At 37.4% G+C, this 22,260-nt stretch overlaps 2 protein-coding genes and 1 pseudogene across 2 annotated transcripts; all 3 read left to right on the forward strand.

The window, feature by feature from the left end:
- Positions 1–257: 257 nt before the first annotated feature.
- On the forward strand, positions 258–7,159 carry LOC122604746 (annotated as a pseudogene).
- A 909-nt stretch (positions 7,160–8,068) lies between these two features.
- On the forward strand, positions 8,069–14,029 carry LOC122604747 (ABC transporter B family member 15-like). The gene is made up of 8 exons (XM_043777616.1): positions 8,069–8,106; positions 9,386–9,665; positions 9,765–9,819; positions 9,908–10,086; positions 10,157–10,614; positions 10,846–11,386; positions 11,642–12,535; positions 12,641–14,029. The coding sequence occupies exons 1-8, from the start codon at positions 8,069–8,071 to the stop codon at positions 14,027–14,029; spliced, it is 3,834 nt and encodes a 1,277-aa protein (XP_043633551.1).
- Positions 14,030–15,328: 1,299 nt separating this feature from the next.
- On the forward strand, positions 15,329–20,074 carry LOC122604748 (ABC transporter B family member 15-like). Its single transcript, XM_043777617.1, has 7 exons — positions 15,329–15,562; positions 15,689–15,743; positions 15,837–16,015; positions 16,088–16,545; positions 16,823–17,363; positions 17,632–18,525; positions 18,686–20,074. Exons 1-7 carry the CDS (start codon positions 15,329–15,331, stop codon positions 20,072–20,074), a joined length of 3,750 nt encoding a protein of 1,249 aa, XP_043633552.1.
- The last annotated feature ends 2,186 nt before the right edge of the window (positions 20,075–22,260 follow it).

Below are 22,260 nucleotides of genomic sequence, written 5' to 3' on the forward strand. Positions count from 1 at the left end.
ACAGTGCTAATTACACAAAACATGTTTTAATTAGCTCCAAATCGATTCCAATAGCAAGAATTAAAATCTGGTAGTCGTGAGTCAAAGTTGACTAAAAAGTCAACTTGTTCTTCTTCCCTGAATTTCTGCCCAGAATTCACTCTTTCTCCTTGCACCGTCCAGTACGCCCCAATCCAACATAGATTACGCCCCCTTTGCCCTGCTCAGCGTAGCCCACGCTCCCATGGCCGTAGCTTACGGTCCTCTGCATCTTTCAAATGGACATTACGCTCAAAATATACTGTCTACGTCATGTTTCTTCTTACCAGACGCTAAAACCACCATCTGGGGGCCACCGTACCTTACGCCTGTCTGATTCTTGCCTGCCGTACCCGACGCCTACAGCCACCGTACCTTACGGTGGCTCAGTTTATGAAATTTTCCAGATTTCTTTCCTGCTTTCTTCCTTCCTTCCTTTCATGCTTGAGTCCAATCGTACGTGGGGTCCTCTATGTCTGGATTGATTGTTTGAGTCGTGTTCAGTGGGGTAGTGGCGTGGGAAAACTTGTTCTGAATGTTGAACAGGAAGAAAGCTGCAATATTACATATATGGTATACGTATATACGACCTCTATTTCCCTTCTTTTATTTAATTTCTAATTGTGGCCCATCTCTAATGGGTCAGTTTGGGCTTCTTTCTTGGGCCGATCCCCAGTCCCTTTTGCTGCCCCTTTTCGATTGGTTTCGAGATTCAAAGGTCGGGAATTCAAGCAAGCCCATATATAAGTATATACATATACTTATTTAACTAAAAGGTGGTTTTGTCACATAATAATAAACGTGATAAATATATATGTATAGTAGGCGTAAAACCCTAAACTAGTTGATGTCGGGCTAAATTAGAGCATTACATGTGTATATATATAAGTATACACATAAGCGTGCAAAATTATATAAAAGTATATATATATATATATATATACATGAAAGTGTACATGAACGTACATTCAATTAATACGTATGCTATATAAATACATTGATAGGTCGTGAACCTTGACGATTCTTGGACAATCTTGGCTCATCAAATATTTATAAATCAATTTAAACCTTGACGATCAAAGCAAAGGTGAGTTTCGTAGCCCTTACGTTTACTTTATTTGGGATGGAAAGTGTACTCGTTGTTAAATGCTTGTCGGTTGATACGATTGCTTATGATATTGAACGAGATGATAACTACTTAATTGTTTGCTTGCGATACGTGTTATTGTAACGCTTATTACACATTATGCTCACATTATGGATTGTTGAATCCACGTTATGGGTATCTTTATACTCACGTTATGGATTGTTGAATCCACGTTATGGGTATCCCTATATCCACGTTATGAGTATCTTTATATTCACGTTATGGATTGTTGAATCCACGTTGTGGGTATCTCTATATCCACGTTATGAGTATCTTTATACTCACGTTATGGATTGTTGAATCCACGTTATGAGTATCTCTATATCCACGTTATGAGTATCTTTACTCGCGTTATGGATTGTTGAATCCACGTTATGGGTTGTTGAGCCTACGTTATTGAACGTTATTAAACCTCGTATATCGTTAACGGTTGTTATCCCGACACTTGATTTTCATTACTTAAACTACGAACTCACCAACTTTATGTTGACACGTTTTTATACACTTTTCAGGTGGACAAGTTAATGGACGATGTATTGGATGATTTATTGCTTGATTGTGCTAGGATTGGACTTGGACTTCATAGATCCGTGATTCATAGTTCTCGATTATGGGTTATGTTTAGGATCATTTACCACCTTTTGAACTATACCTTGCAAACGTATGATGGACGTGCTCCTTATGCATTTTTGTATGATTCCGGTACTTGTAATTGATTGATTTATGGATTGTCCAATCCTTTAAATGCATTTTAGATCGTTTATACTTAATTTTCATGTCGTGTTGTGCTTAGTATGTAACCCTCATGATTCCCCCTTGTTGGGGTGTTACAGTATTTGTATTGTCAAACATGTTTCTAAGATATCGGTAGGGCGCATGAGTGATACTCGTTTCGACCCTCAAAGTAGCTGGACTCAGCAGACAGGTATTTCTTCTTTTCAGATATCCAGCAGACAGGTATGGTTATTATAAACAATTCTCATTTTTCGTCTTGTACATCTTTATGGCCGGAGGTCCCTATGGAGGCAGTCTCTCTACCTTTGTGTAAAGGTAAGACTGTTTACAGCTTACCTCCCACATATCCCGCGCAAGGATTGGGTCATGTTGTTGTTGTTGTTGTGTAGAGGTCCCAAAGGGGCTGATTTTTTTATATATTTTTAAATTTTTTCATTATTTTTCTTCCTTTTTAAATTTATATTTCATTAATGTTTAAATTTTGCCTCCCATATTTTTTTCATGGTATCTTTTCCACATGGAAAGACCACCACCCCTAATAAAAACCTTGACAACTAAACACTATTAAGTATTTTTTCCAAGACTTATTCTTCTGACAACTACAATGCATAGATAACGAAAAAATAACGTTTTATATAGCCACATATATTTGGCTTTGACTCTCACTAGTTATGACCTCCGACACAAATTAGGAATGTAACAATCCTAAACTTAAAGGAATAAATATTTAGAGTTACTAAGGATTTGATTGCGTTTTTTTTCCCCAAGAAATTTTTGAAAACAAAAATGGAAAACAACCTAACTAGACGCACCCTAACAATTAATCTCGACATCAAACGCCCTTGGAGATTTAACTCTACCACCCTTTATATTAATATTTTAACATTGATTGTTTTTTCCAATAAGTTTTACATATTCCGATATCCTATAATCATATTATAATCGTATAATCTTAAATGACAATTTAATCTAGCTTTTATACATAGTTTTTTTTAAACATTCGGTCACACATACTATAGACTATTAGATGTTGACCATGGATCGTTATAAGCATTTTAAAACGTGCTCTGTCAACTAGATGTTGATTATGAATCGTTATAAGTAGAGAGACAAGCATCAAGACTAAGGTCAACTTATCTAAAAGCAGTTTTACGGCAAGACGTAGCGTATTTTGACCTTAATGTTACAAGCACAATAGATGTTATAACTAGTGTTTTAAGTGATAGTCTCATCATTCAAGAAGTCTTAAGCGAAAAGGTATGTGCATGAGTTTTCAATGTTTTTGGTAACTCAAACAAAGGATTGACATCTTCGTAAACAAATGCAGGTACCGACGTTTGTGATGAACGTGACAACTTTCATTGGGGCGATTGTAGTTGTTTTCATATTGTTATGGAGGCTAGCAATTGTTGGACTTCCATTTATTTTACTTTTAGTTATACCTGGTCTGATATACGGAAAGGTTTTGATGAGCTTATCAAGAAAGATCAGAGAAGAGTATAATAAGGCCGATGCAGTGGCAGAGCAGGCGATTTCTTCAGTAAGGACGGTTTATTCTTTTGTCGGTGAAAGTAAGACCGCCAGGGATTACTCTGCTGCTCTGCAGGGGCCAGTGTAGCTAGGTTTAAAGCAGGGCTTGGCTAAAGGACTTGTAATGGGTTGTAATGGGGTTGTGTATGTTGTCTGGGCTTTCTTATGTTGGTATGGTAGTAGATTGGTGATGCACCATGGAGCTAAAGGAGGCACAGTGTGGTCTGTTGGAGCCGGAATAGCCATTGGTGGAATGTGAGTTTGTTTGTTTGCTTGGTTTTTTTCATTATGCCATGTCATTAAATGGTTGCCTGGTTTAAACCCCATTTTGGGTTATGGCTTTCGGATATATTGTCCTTCTCTAGTGATATGTAACTTTGATAATTGCAGGTCATTCGGGTCTGCATTAACCACTGTTAAGTACTTATCAGATGCAATGGCTGCTAGCAAACGTATAAGTGAAGTGATCAAAAGAGTTCCAGATATTGATTCAGACAGCATGGAAGGGGAGATATTACAAGAAGTATTTGGTGAAGTCCAATTCAAAAATGTGAAGTTTGCATACCCGTCAAGGCCAGAATCTGTGATATTCGAAAACTTTAATTTAAGGGTTCCAGCAGGGAAGACAATAGCGTTGGTAGGCGGGAGTGGGTCAGGTAAATCAACAGCGATTTCATTGTTACAAAGGTTTTATGATCCTCAAGAAGGAGAGATTTGTTTAGATGGGGTGAGGATTGACAAGCTTCAACTAAAATGGCTAAGATCACAAATGGGTTTGGTGAGTCAAGAGCCTGCTCTATTCGCGACCACCGTAAAAGAGAACATACTTTTTGGCAAGGAAGATGCAACTATGGAAGAAGTTATTGAAGCTGCAGAAGTTTCAAATGCTCATAACTTCATATCTCAGTTGCCCCATGCTTATAACACCCAGGTTTCTTTCCTATCTTTCACTAACAGAGTATCAGTATTTGGTATCTTTTAATAGTAAGCTAAATAAATAAACAAGTACAAAGCTAATGAAATAAAGAAGAAAACAATGATAAATGAAGTGTCCCTTAATATCAAGAGTAATATATCAATAGTATACTAAATTAATAGTATTCTAATCATTTTAAGATGGCATCTCCAGATTCTTAGGGGGGAGATCCCTTCAGTGAAAAAAGTAATCAAAAGGGAAACATGGGGTGTCTGCAAACCTTTGCGACATGACACAATATTTAAATGTTATATATGAATAGAGTAAAAAACTGTAATCTACTTAATTGTTGAATTTGCTATTAATATTTAGGTTGGTGAAAGAGGAGTTCAAATGTCGGGTGGGCAAAAGCAAAGAATTGCAATTGCCCGTGCAATCATCAAATCCCCTCGCATCCTTCTCTTGGACGAGGCAACAAGTGCACTCGACTCAGAATCAGAGCGAGTTGTTCAAGAAGCACTTGATCATGTGACCATTGGCCGAACCACCATCGTCATAGCTCACCGCCTTTCCACTATTAGAAATGCAGATTTGATAATGGTAGTCCAGAATGGTCAGGTTGTCGAGTCTGGCTCCCATAATGACCTTATTCAACTAGAAGATGGGTTTTACACATCACTCGTCCGCCTTCAAGAAACCAAGCAAAATGTTGAACCCCGCATTTTAACCCCACCAAAACCTCCATTGATCACTTCAACATTTGATGTCCATAATACAAGCAGCTGTCAGCAGTCAATAGTGAGTCGGTCGAGCTCCTCAATATCAGCAAATCGCAGTGAAGGGGAAAACGCTACCTTACAGGCCAACAAACAATTTGCAGTGTCATCCTTTAAGAGGCTGTTAGCAACGAACCTTTCTGAATGGAAGCCTGCAGTACTTGGGAGCGTGGGAGCAATTCTATCTGGTGCCGTTCAACCATTATTTTCTTACTCACTTGGATCAATGATATCAGTCTATTTCCTGGCAGATCATGATGAAATAAGGAAGAAAACAATGATTTATACACTGTGTTTCGCAGGACTGGGAGCTTTCTTAGTTTTAATTAACATCATTCAGCATTACAACTTTGCAGCCATGGGTGAGTACTTGACAAAGAGGGTAAGAGAAAGGATATTGTCGAAAATACTCACCTTTGAAATTGGATGGTTTGATAAGGATGAAAATTCAAGCGGGGCCATCTGTTCAAGGCTTGCTACTGATGCCAATTCGGTATGGTTTTACACATTTATAACCAAGGTTCTTTATACATTTCCATTTCCATGTATGTGTAAAACTATTATTTCTAAAAGTTCTGATAACTCCATCATCTTTCTTAAGAGTAACGGTGATATAGTTACTGAATGAAATATGTCAAAATGAATTTCCAGGTGCGATCTTTGGTGCGTGACCGATGCTCTCTTCTAATTCAAACATTCTCTAACATGACAGTTGCCTGCACGATGGGATTGGTGATCGCGTGGAAATTTGCATTGGTTTTGATAGCGATTCAGCCACTTATATTCATATGCTTTTATTGCAGACGCGTTCTGTTAAAGAACATGTCAAAAAAGACCATGAAATCGCAAGATGAAAGCAGCAAGCTCGCAGCAGAAGCTGTTTCAAATCTGCAGACTATTACTTCCTTTTCATCTCAAACACGAATCCTCAAAATGCTTAAACAGACCCAAAAGGCGCCAATGCGTGAAAGTATGAGACAGGCTTGGTATGCTGGATTAGGGCTCGGGTTTTCTCAAAGTCTTATGGGTTGTACTTGGGCTCTAAGCTATTGGTATGGTGGGAAACTGACAAGTGACGGGCAACTTGGGGCAAATGCATTTTTCCAGACATTTCTGATTTTGGTACACACAGGAAGAGTAATCGCGGAAGCTGGGACAATGACAAATGATCTGGCCAAAAGGGACTGATGCTGTGCGGTCAGTGTTTGCAGTACTCGACCGGTATACCTTGGTAGATCCCGAGGATCCAGCTGGTACGAAGCCCAGAACTGTTACAGGCCATGTAGAGATATGTGATATTGACTTTGCATACCCTGCTTGGCCTGACATCAGGATCTTTAATGGGTTTCCCATCAACATTGAAGCTGGTAAATCAACAGCGTTGGTTGGAGAAAGTGGGTCCGGAAAATCAACCATAATTGGGTTGATTGAGCGTTTTTACGACCCCATGAAAGGGGTCGTCAAAGTTGATGGAAGGGATATAAGGTTGTACCATTTAAGAACTTTAAGAAAATTTATTGCACTCGTGAGTCAAGAACCGACGTTATTTTCTGGTAGTATACGTGAAAACATCATATATGGGGCTTCGGGGAAGTCAGTGAATCAGAGATTGTTGAGGCCGCAAAAGCAGCTAACGCTTATGACTTTATAACGGTTTTAAAAGATGGGTTTTATACATGGTGTGGTGAGCGTGGGGTACAGCTCTCTGGGGGGCAAAAACAACGTATCGCTATAGCACAGGCAATACTAAAAAACCCGAGAGTTTTATTACTAGACGAAGCGACTAGTGCACTAGATAGTCAATCAGAGAAATTAGTGCAGGACGCACTCGAGGGAATGATGGTGGGGCGGACTAGTGTGGTGGTCGCACATCAGATAAGTACCATACAAAGTTGTGACACCATTGCAGTTTTGGAAAAAGGAAAGGTGGTCGAGATTGGAAACCATCGTTCATTGCTAGCGAAAGGACCGACTGGAACTTACTACTCCTTGGTTAATCTTCAAAAGCCTAATTCTACCAATCATAGTATAGACTAGTAATTATTAATATATAGTTGAGAACATCAAGTTCTAATTTCATATATCACAAAGTAAAACAAAGTTAAATGCATGTACTACTTTTCTTTAGCTTTAAGCCATCAAAAGCTCTTCCATTAAACTAGAGGAACTCAATAAATTAGACCGGCTTTTCGGTCACCAAATATTTCTCGTTTTCCGGTCAAAGAAAATAAGTCGAATAACTTTGGCCATTATATATCCTCCGCTAATATCTGCCTGCCAACTATTTTGTTTTATTCTATGTTTGTTTCAAATGGAGCTGCTACTATTTTCTATTGTAATGTAATTTCCATGTATTTACTTTTTTTTGGGTCATGACATGATTATTGTCATACTCATTATCAGTGATATGGTTTTTTTTGCTTTGGTATGTCTTTAAGGGGAAGGAGTGCAGAGGAATAAAGAGGTACTTTGAGGCAACACGGAGGGAAAATGGTGAAAGTTGATTGTATCTCATACATGTTTTGTCTATTGGTCCAAAATATAGAACTTTTTGAAATACAATGTATCTCATATTTAAATAAGTGCATCTCATATTTAATTTTAAAAATTTGAAATATTTTTCATAGCAATGTTATAGATACAAGTCACTTGCATTCCTATTTCCACCATGATATAAATAGAAAATAATTTTATAAATTTTATAACATCTTTTTTACAATCAGTTTTTTTTTTAATTTATTTTTTCTCTCCATAACAGTTCCCTTTGTTTTATGTAATACATTGTTATTAAATTATGACTTTATATAGGTTTTTATCATATAACCTGATAAATATTGGCTATAAGTATTCAATTTTAGATCGTTAGTATCTTATGATATTTAAATGAAAAAATATTTCTGATATGTATATGGTTTTTAGAATAATAATAAAAAAGATATTATAAAAATGACAACATCACTATTTTCCAACACCTTCATTTATCTGTATCTATACTATACTCCTTTATAAAAATTATCACACACCCCAATTTTAGAAAGTGTTACACAATAGTTACACACGAAATTATTAAAGCCTTAATAAACACCCACTATGAAAAGAGTTTTTATAAAATACCAAATTTATCTTTAATGAATTAATTACACTCTAAACTCTTATTTTAATAATTAACACCCTAAGCCCCTCTTCTAAAACATTTCACTGTCACCTTTACATTAAGCTACACCGCCGCCGCCACCAATAGTACAGTCACCTTCACCACTAGACCGTCATCCCCGCCATCGTCGCTGCATTGCGCGGGTACCATACTCGTATTTGTTAGATTATAATAAAATTTTAACATGTCATTAGTTATATATGTTTTACCCGCTTATTATGTAGGATAATAATCTAGGTGTGTAAATAATAATAATGATAATGATAATTATAATAAAAATAAAATAATAAAAATAATAATAATAATAATAATAATAATAATAATAATAATAATAATAATAATAATAATAATAATAATAGGGTTTTGTCCATAAAATGATAATTCGTTCTGTGGTTACTTTATTTATCATTTGACTTGAGATACAAATGAGTTATGCATGTGTGGATTGCATTTCTTGATATAGTTCCTAACTGTCCTGAACAAGGCAGTAATAAAGGGCTATTTTCAGAAATGTCAAGAAACGACATGGCCAGACACTTGTAGTCAATACAGGATTTGTTCCTTCAATTTGCAACTGAAGTATGATACCAATTGGGCCCCTCATTAATTAATTAAGATGTTTGTATGGCCGTACCCAAATGAACTCAAGAGGACTCTTGACTAATTTGGTAATCTTGATTAATTGTAGAAATAAGAAACATAATCGTTAAAATTATGAGGGTTGTCAGTAAAAACTAATTGGGTGCATTAAAATTTGTACCTTGCTGTTAGAAAAATCAGGGGCCGGTTTTTAATATATAATGTACAAGTTTTTAAGCATGTAATATGTTGTTAGTGACAGCTTAGGGCTAAGGGCTGTCATTATCATTTTCCATAATAATAAGTCGTAGTATGAGATGGAGACACCTTAACTGACAACTTCTGGACTGACGAGCTATAGGTGAAGTTATTATTTTATTAGCATAGTATTTAATTAAATTAAATAATGACACCCTAAGCATACTTCAGTAATCAGCAGTTATAAAACTTCCACATGCGAATTTCTAAATATATTTTGCAAGACTTTAGCATGTTCCTACTAATATAACTCCCATTTCTATTAAACTCAGATTTGTACTGTTTCCTTTGTATCTCCAACTTCTTATGTTAATTAACATGAGTAACCAAAGCACAGAAACAAACCAGAAGGTCAGTAATGGATCATTCAGCTCACTTTTCATGCATGCGGACTGTGCTGACATGCTTCTGATGGTTCTTGGACTAGTTGGTGCCATTGGCGAAGGAATTGGGATGCCGGCATTGTTATTTTTCACCCACAACATCATGAATAGCATTGGAGACACATCGTCCTTTTCCACAAATGATGTCTACATTGACAAAATCAATAAGGTTGATATATATACACATATATACTTATGTATTATGTATGTAAATATAATATTGATTATTATCAACATAACTAATTGGGCATTTATTTCTTATTTACAGAATGCTGTAAATCTTTGTTACGTGGCAATTGCAAAATTTGTTGCTTGTTTTTTTGGTAGGTTTCTAAACAAGTTTTATTTTATGTCATTTATTTTGGATAAGATTGACATATATATAACAAACTATAAAATGTTTTGTTGAAGAGGGGTATTGCTGGTCAAGAACAGCAGAGAGACAAGCATCAAGACTGAGGTCAACTTATTTAAAAGCAGTTTTAAGGCAAGAAGTAGCGTATTTTGACCTTAATGTTACAAGCACAACCGATGTTATAACTAGTATTTCAAGTGATAGTCTCATCATTCAAGAAGTCTTAAGCGAAAAGGTATGTGCGTGAGTTTTCAATGTTTTTGGCAACTCAAACAAAGGATTGACATCTTCGTAAACAAATGCAGGTACCGACATTTGTCATGAACGTAACAACTTTCATTGGGGCGATTGTAGTTGTTTTCATATTGTTATGGAGGCTAGCAATTGTTGGACTTCCATTTATTTTACTTTTAGTTATACCTGGTCTGATATACGGAAAGGTTTTGATGAGCTTATCAAGAAAGATCAGAGAAGAGTATAATAAGGCCGACGCAGTGGCAGAGCAGGCGATTTCTTCAGTAAGGACGGTTTATTCTTTTGTCGGTGAAAGTAAGACCATCAGAGACTACTCTGCTGCTCTGCAGGGGACAGTCAAGCTAGGTTTAAAGCAGGGCTTGGCTAAAGGACTTGTAATGGGTAGTAATGGGGTTGTGTATGTTGTCTGGGCTTTCTTATGTTGGTACGGTAGTAGATTGGTGATGTACCATGGAGCCAGAGGCGGCACAGTTTGGTCTATTGGAGCTGGAATAGCCACTGGTGGACTGTGAGTTTGCTTGTTTTCATTATGCCATTTCATAAAATGGTTGTCTGCATTCTGCATAAGCCCCAATTTGGGGGATGGGTTTATATAAATGAATGATTTGAATAACTAAATATGACAATATTTACGGTTGCTATTTTCCTTGTGAAATGAACAGTGTGTTATGTTTTTTTCTTTTGTCGTTGAGGTGTGATACTGTCCTTTTCTAAGGATATGTAACTTTGATAACGGCAGGTCATTCGGGTCTGCATTAACCACTGTGAAGTACTTATCAGATGCAATGGCTGCTAGCGAGCGTATAAGTGAAATGATCAAAAGAGTTCCAGATATCGATTCAGACAGCACGGAAGGACTGATATTACAGAAAGTATCCGGTGAAGTCCAATTCAAAAATGTGAAGTTTGCCTACCCGTCAAGGCCAGAATCGGTGGTATTTGATAACTTTAACTTAAAAGTTCCAGCGGGGATGACCGTTGCGTTGGTAGGTGGGAGTGGGTTTGGCAAATCAACAGTGATTGCGTTGCTGCAAAGGTTTTATGATCCTCAAGGAGGAGAGATCTGTCTAGACGGAGTGAGAATTGATAAGCTTCAGCTAAAATGGTTAAGATCACAGATGGGTTTGGTGAGTCAAGAACCTACTCTATTCGCAACCACCGTAAAGGAGAACATACTTTTTGGCAAGGAAGATGCAACTATGGAAGAAGTTATTAAAGCTGCAAAAATTTCAAATGCTCATAGCTTCATCTCTCAGTTGCCCCAGGCTTATAACACACAGGTTTCTTTCCTATCTTTCACTATCAGAGTATTAGTAATATGCTAAATTAGTAAAACTTATGAAGTTATACTCTACTCTAATTGGAGGGGGGGGGGGGGGGGGGGGGGGATCCCTTTAGTGAAATAGGTAATCAAAAGGGAAACATGGGGTGTTTGCAAACCTTGAGATATGACACAATATTTAATGTTATATAATAGAGTACAAAACTGTAATCTATTTGGCTAATTTATGGTTGAATTTGCTATTAAAATTTAGGTTGGCGAAAGAGGAGTTCAAATGTCGGGTGGGCAAAAGCAAAGAATTGCAATTGCCCGTGCAATAATCAAATCGCCTCGCATCCTTCTCTTGGACGAGGCAACAAGTGCACTCGACTCAGAATCAGAACGAGTTGTTCAAGAAGCACTTGATCGTGTGGCCATTGGCCGAACTACCATCGTCATAGCTCACCGCCTTTCCACAATTACAAATGCAAATTTGATAATGGTAGTCCAGAATGGACAAGTTGTCGAGTCTGGCTCCCATAATGACCTTATTCAGCTAGAAAAAGGGCTTTACACATCACTCATTCGCCTTCAACAAACCAAGCAAAATATTGAACCCCTCAATCTAACCCCACAAAAACCTCCACTGATCTCTTCAACATTTGATGTCCACAACACAATCAGCCATCGGCAGTCAGTAAGTCGGTCGAGCTCTGCAACATCAGCAAACATCGGTGGAGGGGAAAACATTACCTTACAGAAAGACAAACAATTTGCAGCGCCATCCTTTATGAGGCTTTTAGCAACAAACCTTTCGGAATGGAAGCATGCACTATTTGGGAGTGTGGGAGCAGTTCTATCTGGTGCAGTTCAACCAGTATTTTCTTTCTCAATGGGATCGATGATATCAGTCTATTTCTTGGCAGATCATGATGAAATAAGGACGAAAACAATGATGTATACGCTGTGTATCGCAGGACTGGGAGCTTTCTCAATTTTAATTAGCATCATTCAGCATTACAATTTTGCGGCCATGGGTGAGTACTTGACAAAGAGGGTCCGAGAAAAGATGTTGTCGAACATACTCACCTTTGAAATTGGGTGGTTTGATAGGGATGAAAATTCAAGCGGAACCATCTGTTCAAGGCTAGCTACTGATGCCAATTTGGTATGGTTTTACCCTTTTATTACCAAGGTTCTTTTTGCATTTTATTTCCATGTATGTGTAGAACTAATCTTTCGTGGAGTTATATTAGGAGTGTCATTTTTGCAGGTACGATCTTTGGTGGGTGATCGATGCTCTCTTCTAATTCAAACATTCTCTGCAATGACCGTTGCCTGCACGATGGGGTTGGTGATTGCGTGGAGATTTGCATTGGTTCTGATAGCGGTTCAGCCACTTATAATCATATGCTTTTATTGCAGACGCGTTCTGTTAAAGAGCATGACACAAAAGGCCATGAAATCACATGATGAAAGCAGCAAGCTCGCCGCAGAAGCTGTTTCAAATCTGCGGACTATCACTTCCTTTTCATCTCAGACACGAATCCTGAAAATGCTTAAAGAGACCCAAAAGGCGCCAATGCGTGAAAGCATTAGACAAGCTTGGTATGCTGGATTGGGACTTGGGTTTTCTCAAAGTCTTATGGGTTGTACTTGGGCTCTAGGATATTGGTATGGTGGGAAACTGACAAGTGACGGCCATCTCGAGGCAAAAGCATTTTTCCAGACATTTATGATTTTAGCAAGCACAGGAAGAGTAATCGCGGAAGCTGGAACAATGACAAACGATCTGGCTAAAGGGTCTGATGCTGTGCAGTCAGTGTTTGCAGTACTCGACCGGTACACCATGGTAGATCCCGAGGATCCTGCTGGTACGAAGCCCGACATTGTTACAGGCCATGTAGAGATATGTGATGTTGAGTTTGCATACCCTGCTCGGCCTGACATTAGGATCTTCAATGGCTTTTCCATCAATATTGAAGTGGGCAAATCAACGGCGTTGGTTGGACAGAGTGGATCCGGGAAATCAACCATAATTGGTTTAATTGAGCGTTTTTATGACCCCATAAGAGGGGTTGTCAAGGTTGATGGAAGAGATATAAGATTGTACCATTTAAGAACTTTGAGAAAATTTATTGCACTCGTGAGTCAAGAGCCAACGTTATTCGCTGGTAGTATACGTGAAAACATCATATATGGGGCTCCTGAGGAAGTTAGTGAATCAGAGATTGTTGAGGCTGCAAAAGCAGCTAACGCTCATGATTTTATAACGGTTTTAAAAGATGGGTTTGATACATGGTGCGGTGAGCGTGGTGTACAGCTCTCTGGGGGGCAAAAACAACGTATAGCTATAGCCAGGGCAATACTAAAAAACCCGACAATTTTATTACTAGACGAAGCAACTAGTGCACTAGATAGCCAATCAGAGAAATTGGTGCAGGACGCACTCGAGAGAATGATGGTGGGGCGGACTAGTGTGGTGGTCGCACATCGGTTGAGTACCATACAAAGTTGTGACACCATTGCAGTTTTGGAAAAAGGAAAGGTGTCCGAGATTGGAAACCATGGTTCGTTGCTAGCGAAAGGACCAACTGGAACTTACTACTCCTTGGTTAACCTTCAAAAGCCTGATTTTACCAATTATAGCATAGACTACTAATATATGTTTAAGAACATCAAGTTCTAATTTCATATTAAACAAAGTTTAAATTTAATTTTATTTAGCTTTGCAACCGTCAAAAGCTCTTCCATTAAACACATTACTACAATAATAGTTCATTTAAGCAACAATTCACATATGAAGATGTCCCATTGAAGACTATTGAAAAAAATATACAAGCCAACCTAAGCAACAGCCTTATAAGAAAGAAATATAATATATATGATAACTCCTATATGCACAAGCTCCTCTGACGAATAAACATAATATTGCGCAAAATAGACACAAAAAATGCAAACCTGGTTGCAATTGGTAGGGTGAGCTTTTGGCCTGACAACTAGAAGAACCCCTATGAATTAGACCGGCCTCTCTATTACCAATATTTATCATTTTCCGGTCATAGACAATAAGTCAAATAAGTTCGGCCATTATACATCCTCTGCTAATATCCGCCTACCTACTAGGCTACTATATTCTTTATTCTATGTTTGTTTTAGATGGAGCTGCTACTATATGTGTGTGTTTTGTGTTAACTTGTGTGGAACCTGGGGTTATTGTTCGTCTTCTGTTGTAATGCAATTTCCATGTATTTACTTTGATTTGGGTCATAATTATTGTCATACTCATTATCAGTAGTGTTTTTTTTTTTAGCTTTGGTCTATGCCTTTAAGGGGAAGGAGTGCAGAGGTATAAAAGAGTAACTTTGAGGCAACAAGGAATAGAAATGGTGAAAGTTCCTTGCTCACTCAACTATTTTGACTTTTCTTTTTCTTTGATTGAAAAAAAAAAGGTGTGAAATGAGGAAGGGAATGGATGAACATTCCTGGGTGAGGAGATGGGATTGTACATACATGTTTTGTTGAGTTATAACTTCAATCACATTATATTTGCATGACCTAAGCAAGGACCAATCAAGTTAGATGCGATATATATTGTATTTGGGTTTTCTATCATGCTATATTTGTGCACATATAACTTTTTTTGGTATTACTCTTTTAGTTGATATAAAGATACATAAAAATATAATAAATAAGAAAAAGTCGTAGTATGAGATGGAGACACCTTAACTAACAAGTTCTGCGCTGACGAGCTAGGTGAAGTGATTATTTTATTAACATAGTACTTAATTATAATAATGACACCCTAAGCATACTTCAGTAATCAGCAATTATAAAACTTCCACATGCGAATTTCTAAATATATTTGCACGACTATAGCATGTTCCTACTATTATAACTCCCAATTGCTAAAAATTCAGATTTTTCATGTCTCATTGTATCTCCAACTTCTTATGTTAATATGAATAAACAAATCACAGAAACAAATAAGAAGGTCAGCAATGGATCATTCAGCTCACTCTTCATGCATGCAGACCGTGCCGACATGCTTCTGATGGTTCTTGGACTAGTTGGTGCCATCGGCGAAGGAATTGGGATGCCGGCGATGTTAATTTTCACTAATAACATCATGAACAGCATTGGAGACGCATCGTCCTTATCTACAAATGATGTTTTCATTGACAAAATTAATAAGGTTGATATATATGGAGTATATAGTGGGATATATATACTTATGTATTATGCATGTAGATATAGATACATACAGTGTATATTGGCTATTGTCAACAAAACTAATTGGGTTTTTATTTCTTGTTTACAGAATGCTGTAAATCTGTGTTACCTGGCAATTGCGAATTTTGTTGTTTGTTTTTTTGGTAGGTTTTTGATCAAGTTTTATATACTTATAACTTACGTCGATGTTTTAGATAAGAATGACAAATATGACAAACTATATATGTTTGTTGAAGAGGGGTATTGCTGGTCAAGAACAGCAGAGAGACAGGCATCAAGACTGAGGTCAACTTATTTGAAAGCGGTTTTAAGGCAAGAAGTAGCCTATTTTGACCTTAATGTTACAGGCACAGCTGATATTATAACTAGTGTTTCAAGTGATAGTCTCATCATTCAAGAAGTCTTAAGTGAAAAGGTATGTCCATGACTTTTCTATGTTTTTGTTAACTCAAACATTGGGTTGACTACTAAATCGAAACAAGTGCAGGTCCCGACATTTGTGATGAACGTAACAACTTTCATTGCGGCTATTTTTGTTGCATTTATATTGTTATGGAGGCTAGCTATTGTTGGGGTTCCATTTATTTTACTTATAGTTATACCTGGTCTGATATATGGAAGGGTTTTAATGAGCTTATCAAGAAAGATCAGGGAAGAGTATAATAAGGCCGATGCAGTGGCAGAGCAGGCGATTTCTTCAGTAAGGACGGTTTATTCTTTTGTGGGTGAAAGGAAGACCATCAGAGACTACTCTGCTGCTCTGCAGGGGACAGTCAAGCTAGGTTTAAAGCAGGGATTGGCTAAAGGACTTGTAATGGGTAGTAATGGTGTTGTGTATGCTGTCTGGGCTTTCTTGTGTTGGTACGGTAGTAGATTGGTGATGTACCATGGAGCTAGAGGAGGCACAGTGTGGAATGTAGGAGCTGCAATTGCCATTGGTGGAATGTGAGTTCTTTGTTTGCTTGGTTGTTTTCATTATGCCATTGCATTAAATGGTTGTCTGCATAAGCCCCAATTTGGGGAGATAGATTTGGATAAATGAATGATTTGTATTACTCGTACTAAACACTACAGAAAATGGGAAAATATTTACAGTTGCATATTTTTCCATGTGAAATGACAAGTGTGTTGTGGTTTTCTGTTTTGTTGAGGTGATACCTCTTCAGCAATACTTTTGGATATATTGTCCTTCTATAACGACATGTAACTTTGATAATGGCAGATCATTCGGGTCTGGATTATCCACTGCGAAGTACTTAGCAGATGCGATGGCTGCTAGCGAACGTATAAGCGAAGTGATCAAAAGAGTTCCAGATATTGATTCAGACAGCATGGAAGGGCAGATTTTACAGGAAGTAGCAGGTGAAGTCCAATTCATAAATGTAAAGTTTGCATACCCATCAAGGCCAGAATCAGTGATATTCAAGAACTTTAACTTAAGGGTTCCAGCGGGGATGACTGTTGCGTTGGTAGGTGGAAGTGGGTTTGGGAAATCAACAGTGATTGCGTTGCTGCAAAGGTTTTATGATCCTCAAGATGGAGAGATCTGTGTAGATGGAGTGAGGATTGATAAGCTTCAAATAAAATGGTTAAGATCGCAAATGGGTTTGGTAAGTCAAGAGCCTGCTCTATTCGCGACTACCATAAAAGAGAACATACTTTTTGGCAAGGAAGATGCTACAACGGAAGAAGTTATTGAAGCTGCAAAAGTTTCAAATGCTCATAACTTCGTCTCTCAGTTGCCCCAGGCTTATAATACCCAGGTTTCTTTCCTATTTCACTATCCAAGTATCAGTATTGGTAATATTGTATATAAAAAAGTACAAAATTAATATCTATTATAATCAATTTAAGATGGCATCTCCGTATTCTGAGGGTGAAAGATCCCTTAATGTACAAGTAATCATAACAAAAACATGGGGTGTCTGCATACCTTGAGACATAACACAATATTTAATGTTATATATGAATAGAGTAAAGAATTGTAAACTAATTTGGCAATTAATGGTTAAATTTGCTGTTTCTACTTAGGTTGGTGAAAGAGGAGTTCAAATATCGGGTGGGCAAAAGCAAAGAATTGCAATTGCCCGGGCAATAATCAAATCACCTCGCATCCTTCTCTTGGATGAGGCAACAAGTGCACTTGACTCGGAATCAGAGCGAGTTGTTCAAGAAGCACTTGATCGTGTGGCCATTGGCCGAACCACCATCGTCATAGCTCACCGCCTTTCCACTATTAGAAATGCAGATTTGATAATGGTAGTCCAGAATGGTCAGGTTATCGAGTCTGGCTCCCATAATGACCTTATTCAACTAGAAGACGGGTTTTACACATCACTCGTTCACCTTCAAGAAACCAAACAAGATGTTGAAACCCTGAATCTAAACCCACCAAAACCTCCATTGATCTCTTCAACATTTGATGTCCACAACACAAGCAGCCGTCGGCAGTCAATAGTGAGTCGGTCTAGCTCTGCAACATCAGCAAACCACAGAGGGGAAATCGTTACCTTACAGGTAGACAAACAATTTGCAGTGCCATCCTTTAAGAGGCTATTAGCAACAAACCTTTCTGAATGGAAGCATGCATTACTTGGGAGTGTGGGAGCAATTCTATGTGGTGCAGTTCAACCAGTTTTCTCTTTCTCAATTGGATCGATGATATCAGTCTATTTCTTGGCAGATCATGATGAAATAAAGAGGAAAACAATGATTTATACACTGTGCTTCGCAGGACTGGGAGTTTTCTCGGTTTTAATTAACATCATTCAGCATTACAACTTTGCGGCCATGGGTGAGTACTTGACAAAGAGAGTCCGAGAGAAGATGTTGTCGAACATACTCACCTTTGAAATTGGGTGGTTTGATGGGGATAAAAATTCGAGCGGAGCCATTTGTTCAAGGCTCGCTACTGATGCCAATTTGGTATGGTTTTACACTTTTAGTACCAAGGTTCTATTTGAATTTCAATTTCCAAGTATGTGTAAAACGATTCTTTCTTGGAGTTTTCTAAGAACATCTTTTTTTCTTAAGAGTAACAATGGAAAAATTATTGATTAAATAATCTGTCAAAATGAGTTTGCAGGTGAGATCTTTGGTGGGTGATCGATGCTCACTTCTAATTCAAACAATCTCTGCAATGACCGTTGCATGCACGATGGGGTTGGTGATCGCGTGGAGATTTGCATTGGTTCTGATAACGATTCAGCCACTTATAATCTTATGCTTTTATTGCAGACGGGTTCTGTTAAAGAACATGTCTCAAAAAGCCATGAAATCACAAGATGAAAGCAGTAAGCTCGCAGCAGAAGCTGTTTCAAATCTGCGAACTATCACTTCCTTTTCATCTCAAACACGAATCCTCAAAATGCTTAAAGAGACCCAAAAGGCGCCAATGCGTGAAAGCATCAGACAAGCTTGGTATGCTGGACTAGGGCTCGGTTTTTCTCAAAGCCTTATGGGTTGTACTTGGGCTCTAGGCTATTGGTATGGTGGGAAACTGACAAGTGATGGTCATCTTGGGGCAAATGCATTTTTCCAAACATTTATGATTTTAATAAACACAGGAAGAGTAATCGCAGAAGCTGGAACAATGACAAATGATCTGGCCAAAGGGTCTGATGCTGTCAAGTCAGTCTTTGCAGTACTTGACCATTACACGTTGATAGATCCTGAAGATCCTGATGGTATGAAGCCTGACTTCGTTACAGGCCATGTAGAGATGTGTGATGTTGACTTTGCATACCCTGCTCGGCCTGACATCAGGATCTTTAATGGGTTTTCCATCAATATTGTAGCTGGCAAATCAACGGCGTTGGTTGGGCAGAGTGGATCTGGGAAATCAACCATAATTGGGTTAATTGAGCGTTTTTATGACCCCATGAAAGGGGTTGTCAAAGTTGATGGAAGGGATATAAGATTGTACCATTTAAGAACTTTGAGAAAATTTATTGCACTCGTGAGTCAAGAGCCGACGTTATTCGCTGGTAGTATACGTGAAAACATCATATATGGGGCTTCCGGGGAAGTTAGTGAATCAGAGATTGTTGAGGCTGCAAAAGCAGCTAACGCTCATGATTTTATAACGGCTTTAAAAGATGGGCTTGATACATGGTGCGGTGAGCGTGGGGTACAGCTCTCTGGGGGGCAAAAACAACGTATCGCTATAGCCCGGGCAATACTAAAAAACCCGACAATATTATTACTAGACGAAGCAACTAGTGCACTAGATAGTCAATCGGAGAAATTGGTGCAAGAAGCACTCGAGAGAATGATGGTGGGGAGGACTAGTGTGGTGGTCGCACATCGGTTAAGTACCATTCAAAGTTGTGACACCATTGCAGTTTTGGAAAAAGGAAAGGTGGTCGAGATCGGAAACCATGGTTCGTTGCTAGCGAAAGGACCAACTGGAGCTTACTACTCCTTGGTTAATCTTCAAAAGCCTGATTCTACCAATCATAGTATAGAGTACTAATTATATAGGGTTGTGAACATCAAGTTCTAATGTCGTATAGCACAAGTGTTTGAAGTAAAACAAAGTTAATATGTACTTCGCTTTAGCTTTGCAACTATCAAAAGCTCTTCCATTAAGCACACATTTAAGCAACAATATATGCACTAAAGGCTTATTGAACAAAATTATAAGTTAACCTAAGCAACATCCTTATAGGAAAGAAATGATATGTGTATATATATATATATATGTGTGTGTGTGTGTGTGTGTGTGTGTGTGTGTGTGAAAATTCCTATATGCACATGCTGCTCTGATGAATAAACATTGGGAAAAATAAGTCACAGAAAATGTAAACCTGGCTGCAAATCAAGGGGTGAGCTTTTGGCTTGACAACTAGAAGAACAGCTAGACTGGCTCCTTGGTCACCAATATTTAAATTTATTTATTGATTTTTTTTTCTTAAACGCCTCCATCTTCAACTTCCTAAATCATAAAGCTTATCTATCAATTCATTTGATTTTAGTACCTACAATATGATTCCAAATTAGTGCTTTATAAAACACATACATGCCAGGTGTTCGATGAAATGCGTAAAAGGTGTATAGCTGAAATGTATCCAAGGCATTTGCTGAAAGGCGTAAGTAATTATACAAAGAAATAAGATATGTGATCAAATTATAGCCCGAATATTTTTGATACAACGAGAGCAATTACCCGCCCATTGAGCCGGTGAGATGGTGAGGGTGATAGGTCATAGAAGGTGATATGTCATAGTCAAATGCCTTAGCCGTACGGGCTCCACTATTGGATTTAAAAAATTCGTCGAAAGTATATCGAATAACATCTCTAATGAAAGAGCATGAAATTTTAAGAACACCTATATAATTTTTATAATTTATCGATATACGGTTTTTGAAATAAAAATTTTTGAATGAATTGGAGGAATAAATAATTTATGGATGAGAAAGAAAGTTATAGGCATTAATATATGGTACATTATGCATTATCATGTGTACATTGTTGAAATTGAATGTTAAGAATTGAAAAGTGAATTTGCTTTATAATATTTTGATATAATATGTCATGTTAATAATGGGGAAGAGGAATATGGGTGTTAAGTGGGTTGTGCCTGACTACTAAAGTGTAAATATGATAAAAACATATTTCTATTAAAAAATTAAATTTATCATTATTGTTAAACAAAGCCTAATGGGTTTCATTAATGTAAATTATATTGTTGTATATTTACCATAAAATTTATAAGAAAACATACAATATTTTTCATACACGTATAGGAATAGCATTGGGTCAGGTTCAGGGCGGATAATATCAAACCTGAACGGTCGAACCCGATAAAAAAAATATGCGACCCCAAACCCGATCTAATACTAATCGGGTACCTTATCCGGGCCCATATCCGACCAAGGATAACTATTTTTTAGTAATAATTACCAAAACTTTTTTGATTTGAGTATATGTATTTATAACTAATCCCTTATATAATTATATAAATATGGATATTAATATCGGGTGGTCGTACTTGACAACATTATCGGTTGATTGCTTTATATTCGTTGTCAATCATTCTAAGTTTTAATTGTTAATTTAAATTTTATATTCAAATTATCATGATATTCAAATAGTGATTTAGTCAAAATTAGTTAATAAGTCAACCTATTGATCACGAAAGTAATTCATAACCTTCACATCACTTCATCATTCCTACAACCATCTTTGATTGAGTCCTTTGAGAGAGGAGAAATAAATGATAAGTAATAAAAATACCTTTCTTAGTCCCTTATTCACCTTCTTTTTAGGAAATGATATTTCTACAACAAAATTTAACTATCTACAACAAAACCTGCATTATACAGTTGTACTTTATGCAGTACAATGTATACTTTTGTTGTAGATGGTGAAATTCCATTGTAGGAATATCACTACCATTTTTTTTCTTTCTTTAATTAATAAAAGGAGTGTGAAAATAAGGAAGAAAAATAAAAATAAAGAATGGCATTTAAAAGATAAAACATTATTATATACGAAAATAAGTACCCGCGCGTTGCAGTGGTGAGATGGTGAGAGTGATAGGTCATAAAATGTGATAGGTCATAGGAGGTGATATATCATAGAGTGTCATATCCAAATGCCTTAGCCGTACGGGTTCCGCCGTCGGATTTAAAAATTCATCGAAAGTATATCGAATG

Source organism: Erigeron canadensis, chromosome 6 (assembly GCF_010389155.1).
Source record: "Erigeron canadensis isolate Cc75 chromosome 6, C_canadensis_v1, whole genome shotgun sequence".
Taxonomy (NCBI): domain Eukaryota; kingdom Viridiplantae; phylum Streptophyta; class Magnoliopsida; order Asterales; family Asteraceae; genus Erigeron; species Erigeron canadensis.

Coding starts and splice junctions, on each gene's coding strand:
- LOC122604747 (XM_043777616.1), top strand. CDS start 8,069: ATGACAACATCACTATTTTCCAACACCTTCATTTATCT. Junction 10,615..10,845: donor GGAATAGCCACTGGTGGACT/GTGAGTTTGCTT, acceptor TGATAACGGCAG/GTCATTCGGGTCTGCATTAA. Junction 11,387..11,641: donor CCCAGGCTTATAACACACAG/GTTTCTTTCCTA, acceptor ATTAAAATTTAG/GTTGGCGAAAGAGGAGTTCA.
- LOC122604748 (XM_043777617.1), top strand. CDS start 15,329: ATGAATAAACAAATCACAGAAACAAATAAGAAGGTCAGCAATGGATCA. Junction 15,563..15,688: donor TCATTGACAAAATTAATAAG/GTTGATATATAT, acceptor TCTTGTTTACAG/AATGCTGTAAATCTGTGTTA. Junction 16,016..16,087: donor AAGAAGTCTTAAGTGAAAAG/GTATGTCCATGA, acceptor AAACAAGTGCAG/GTCCCGACATTTGTGATGAA.